Source organism: Talpa occidentalis, unplaced genomic scaffold (assembly GCF_014898055.3).
Source record: "Talpa occidentalis isolate TD23 unplaced genomic scaffold, MPIMG_talOcc4v2.1 talOcc4.11, whole genome shotgun sequence".
NCBI lineage: Eukaryota > Metazoa > Chordata > Mammalia > Eulipotyphla > Talpidae > Talpa > Talpa occidentalis.
In genome coordinates, this window is record NW_023601104.1 from 37,558,960 (window position 1) to 37,562,462 (window position 3,503).

At 36.4% G+C, this 3,503-nt stretch overlaps 1 protein-coding gene across 1 annotated transcript; it reads left to right on the forward strand.

Annotated features, from left to right (window-relative positions):
• Positions 1-229: 229 nt before the first annotated feature.
• On the forward strand, positions 230-1,201 carry LOC119237956 (olfactory receptor 4F3/4F16/4F29-like). The gene has a single exon (XM_037501771.1). The coding sequence runs from the start codon at positions 230-232 to the stop codon at positions 1,199-1,201; it is 972 nt and encodes a 323-aa protein (XP_037357668.1).
• The last annotated feature ends 2,302 nt before the right edge of the window (positions 1,202-3,503 follow it).

Sequence of the window (3,503 nt, forward strand, 5' to 3'; positions counted from 1 at the left end):
AATTTGGAGCTCATGATTAAAAAATTTCTAGTATCTAAATATGGTCCTGATTGTTTGTGTATCTTGTACTATGTAAATTCTTCTACATAACTGCAAAATGGCACACTGATCTTTGGTTTTTGACTTTTGTGTAATTCTATAGCCAGGAATTCCCTTTAACTTAAAAATTATATTTATCTCCCTTTCATGCTTTTCAGGTAACTTCAGGGTTAGCTTGCCCACAAAGCTGATGGATGGAGGAAATTACTCAGTGGTGTCTGAATTTTTGTTACTGGGACTCACTAGTGTTTGGGAGTTTCAGATTCTTCTTTTTCTGTTTTTCACAATATTTTATATCGCAAGTATGTTAGGAAACCTTCTCATTGTGCTCACAGTCATCTCAGACCAGCACTTACATTCTCCCATGTACTTTTTCCTGGCAAATCTCTCCTTTATCGACACAGGTGTTTCCAACATTGCAACCCCTAAAATGATTTATGACCTTTTCAGAAAACACAAAGCCATCTCCTTGAAAGGATGCATGACTCAGATGTTCTTTATTCACACTGTTGGGGGGACAGAGATGGTGCTACTGATAGTCATGGCCTATGACCGATACATTGCTATCTGTAAGCCCCTCCACTATCTGACCATCATGAGCCTAAGAATGTGTGTTTATCTTCTGGCTGCTGCTTGGGCCATTGGACTCATCCACTCTGTGGCCCAACTGGCTTTTGTTGTAAACTTACCCTTTTGTGGTCCCAACAAAATGGATAGCTTTTATTGTGACTTTCCTCGGTTCATCAAACTTGCATGTACAGACACATACAGAAAGGAGTTTCTGGTCACTGCCAACAGTGGTTTCATCTCCATGGGTACCTTCTTCATCCTGATGGTGTCTTACATCTTCATTCTGGTCACGGTTCGCAAGCACTCTACAGGTGGTTCATCCAAGGCTCTGTCCACTCTCTCAGCTCACATTACAGTGGTGTTTTTTTTCTTTGGTCCCTGCATTATTGTCTATGTGTGGCCATTCCCTACCTTACCCATAGATAAATTTTTAGCCATCTTTGATGCCCTTATCACTCCTTTTATGAATCCAATTATCTATACATTTAGAAACAAGGAGATGAAGGTGGCAATGAGGAAACTGTTCACTAAGGTTTTAAGTTCAAGGAAGAATTCTTTCATGCACAGTCCAGGAAATTGCCATTCATCTTGATTATTCTTGGAAATTAATAATTTAATTAAACATTTCAGTTTAGCTCGTGATTTCAATATTCACTGTGAAATCCCTCTTCAAGGACTCTATTTTAATCTGGTCTGTTTTCCGAGGGACCTTTGCTCTATGGATCCTGAATGGAGGACACCAAACTCAATCTTGGAATGTTGTGTCTTTCTTGTTCATTACTGAAGACTGGTGAGGGCTGAATTTACACATACTAGGTGTATATTCCATTAAAACAAAATGTTGGATACTCTTTTCTTTGGTTAATTCTCAAAGACACATCTCTTCTAATCTACATATGCACCCAATATTCATGCCCTCTGAGTTTCTCAGTGTCTATATGCCTGGAAGCATATATAAAATGAAGACAGTGGCCTAGATAACTGAGAATTTGAGGCTTCTAACATCTGGATTTGCCCATGCATACTCTGATTTAATTACTGCTAAGATTTTTTACATTTAGTTAGGATGGGAAGGCTGAAACTTGAGATAAAATATAGAGTGACAACTCAGTTAATCAAATGTTTGAGACCAGAGAATGTAAATTCCTATGCCACTCCATGTATGACAACAATATTTAATACCAATTAGTTCCTAAATAATTGTCACTATTTTTATATGGCAAAAAAAATTTAAAAGAAGTTTTAAAAGATCATACATGGATTGAATATTTTTTTTGAAAATTGATTTTTGTAAGCATTCAAAAAAACCCACCAATATATATTTGAAGATTATACCCAAGATACAACACATAAATAATGTGATCATTTCACTGGGATTAAAAGGTCAGAGACATCATGTTTGAATTTTTTTAAAATATCCTCAATATGTTAGTCTATTTTTTAAATTATTTTTTAATTTTATATATTTTTATATCATTTTCATTTTTGCACAATGTATACATTTTCATCTTGGTTATAGTCCCCACAATTCCCACCCCACCCCCCACCTGTTTTGATCCTATTCCCTCCTCACAACCCTGTAGTGTGTCTCTGGTTTATTGTTGCTTGTTGATTTTGATTTTTACTTTATTATAATTATTAGTTTTTTTCCTGGTCCCTTATTTAGGTTTTCTAAATTCCTGCTATCAGTGAGACTATCTGGTATTTTTCTTTTTCTTTCTGGCTTATTTCACTGAGCATGATCCCTTCCAGCTCCATCCATGTTGCTGCAAAATTGCATGAGTTTATCTTTTTTGATTGCTCAGTAATATTCCATTGTGTATATGTACCACGTCTTCTTGATCCAGTCATCTATTTTTGGGCATTTGGGTTGTTTCCATAGCTTAGCTATTGTAAATAGTGCTGCTATAAACATAGGGGTGCAGGGGCCCTTTGGAATTAATGATTCTGTGTCCTTTGGGTAAATACCTAGGAGTAGAATAGGAATAGATCATATGGAAGCTCCATCTTTAATAGCTTGAGGAATCTCCACACAGCTTTCCATAGTGGTTGGACCAGTGTGCACTCCCAACAGAGAGTTCCTTTTTCCCCACATCCTTGCTAACATTTGTTGTTGCTAGTTTTTTTAATATGTGCCATTCTCATTGGTGTAAGATGATATCTCATTGTAGTTTTGATTTGCATTTCCCTGATTCTAAGTGATGTTGAACATTTTTCCCATATGACTGTTGGCCATTTGCATTTCCTCTTTGGAGAAGTTTCTTTTGTTAGCTCTTCTGCCCATTTTTTGACTGGATTATTTGCTTTGTTTTTGCTGAGTCTCATCAGCTCTATGTATATTTTTGTGATCAATCCTTTATCATTAGTGTTGTGTGCAAAAATTTTCTTCCACTTGGTGGGGTGTCTCGATGCTGAGAAAGCTTTTGACAAAGTACAATACCCATTTATGATAAAGGCCCTTGAAATTCTCGGGATACAAGGAACAACCTCAACATCATTAAGGCCATATATGACAAGCTCATAGCCAGTGTCATTCTCGGCGAAAAGCTGAAGCATTTCCATTAAGATCTGGAACAAGACAAGGATGTCCACTCTCACCAATGCTTTTCAATATAACACTGGAAGTCCTAGCCAGAGCAATAAGACAAGAGAAAGACATACAAGGAATCCAAATAGGGAAGGAAGAAGTTAAACTATCACTATCCACATAAGATATGATAATATACACAGAGAACCCCAAAAGCTCCACAGAAAAACTAATCAAACTAATCAACCAGTTCAGTAAAGTGGCAAGATACAAGATCAACACAAAAAAATCAGTAGCCTTCCTATACACAAACAATAAATCTTAAGAAGAAATCAAGAAAACAATCCCATTTATTATTGAAACAAAA

Coding starts and splice junctions, on each gene's coding strand:
- LOC119237956 (XM_037501771.1), top strand. CDS start 230: ATGGATGGAGGAAATTACTCAGTGGTGTCTGAATTTTTGTTACTGGGA.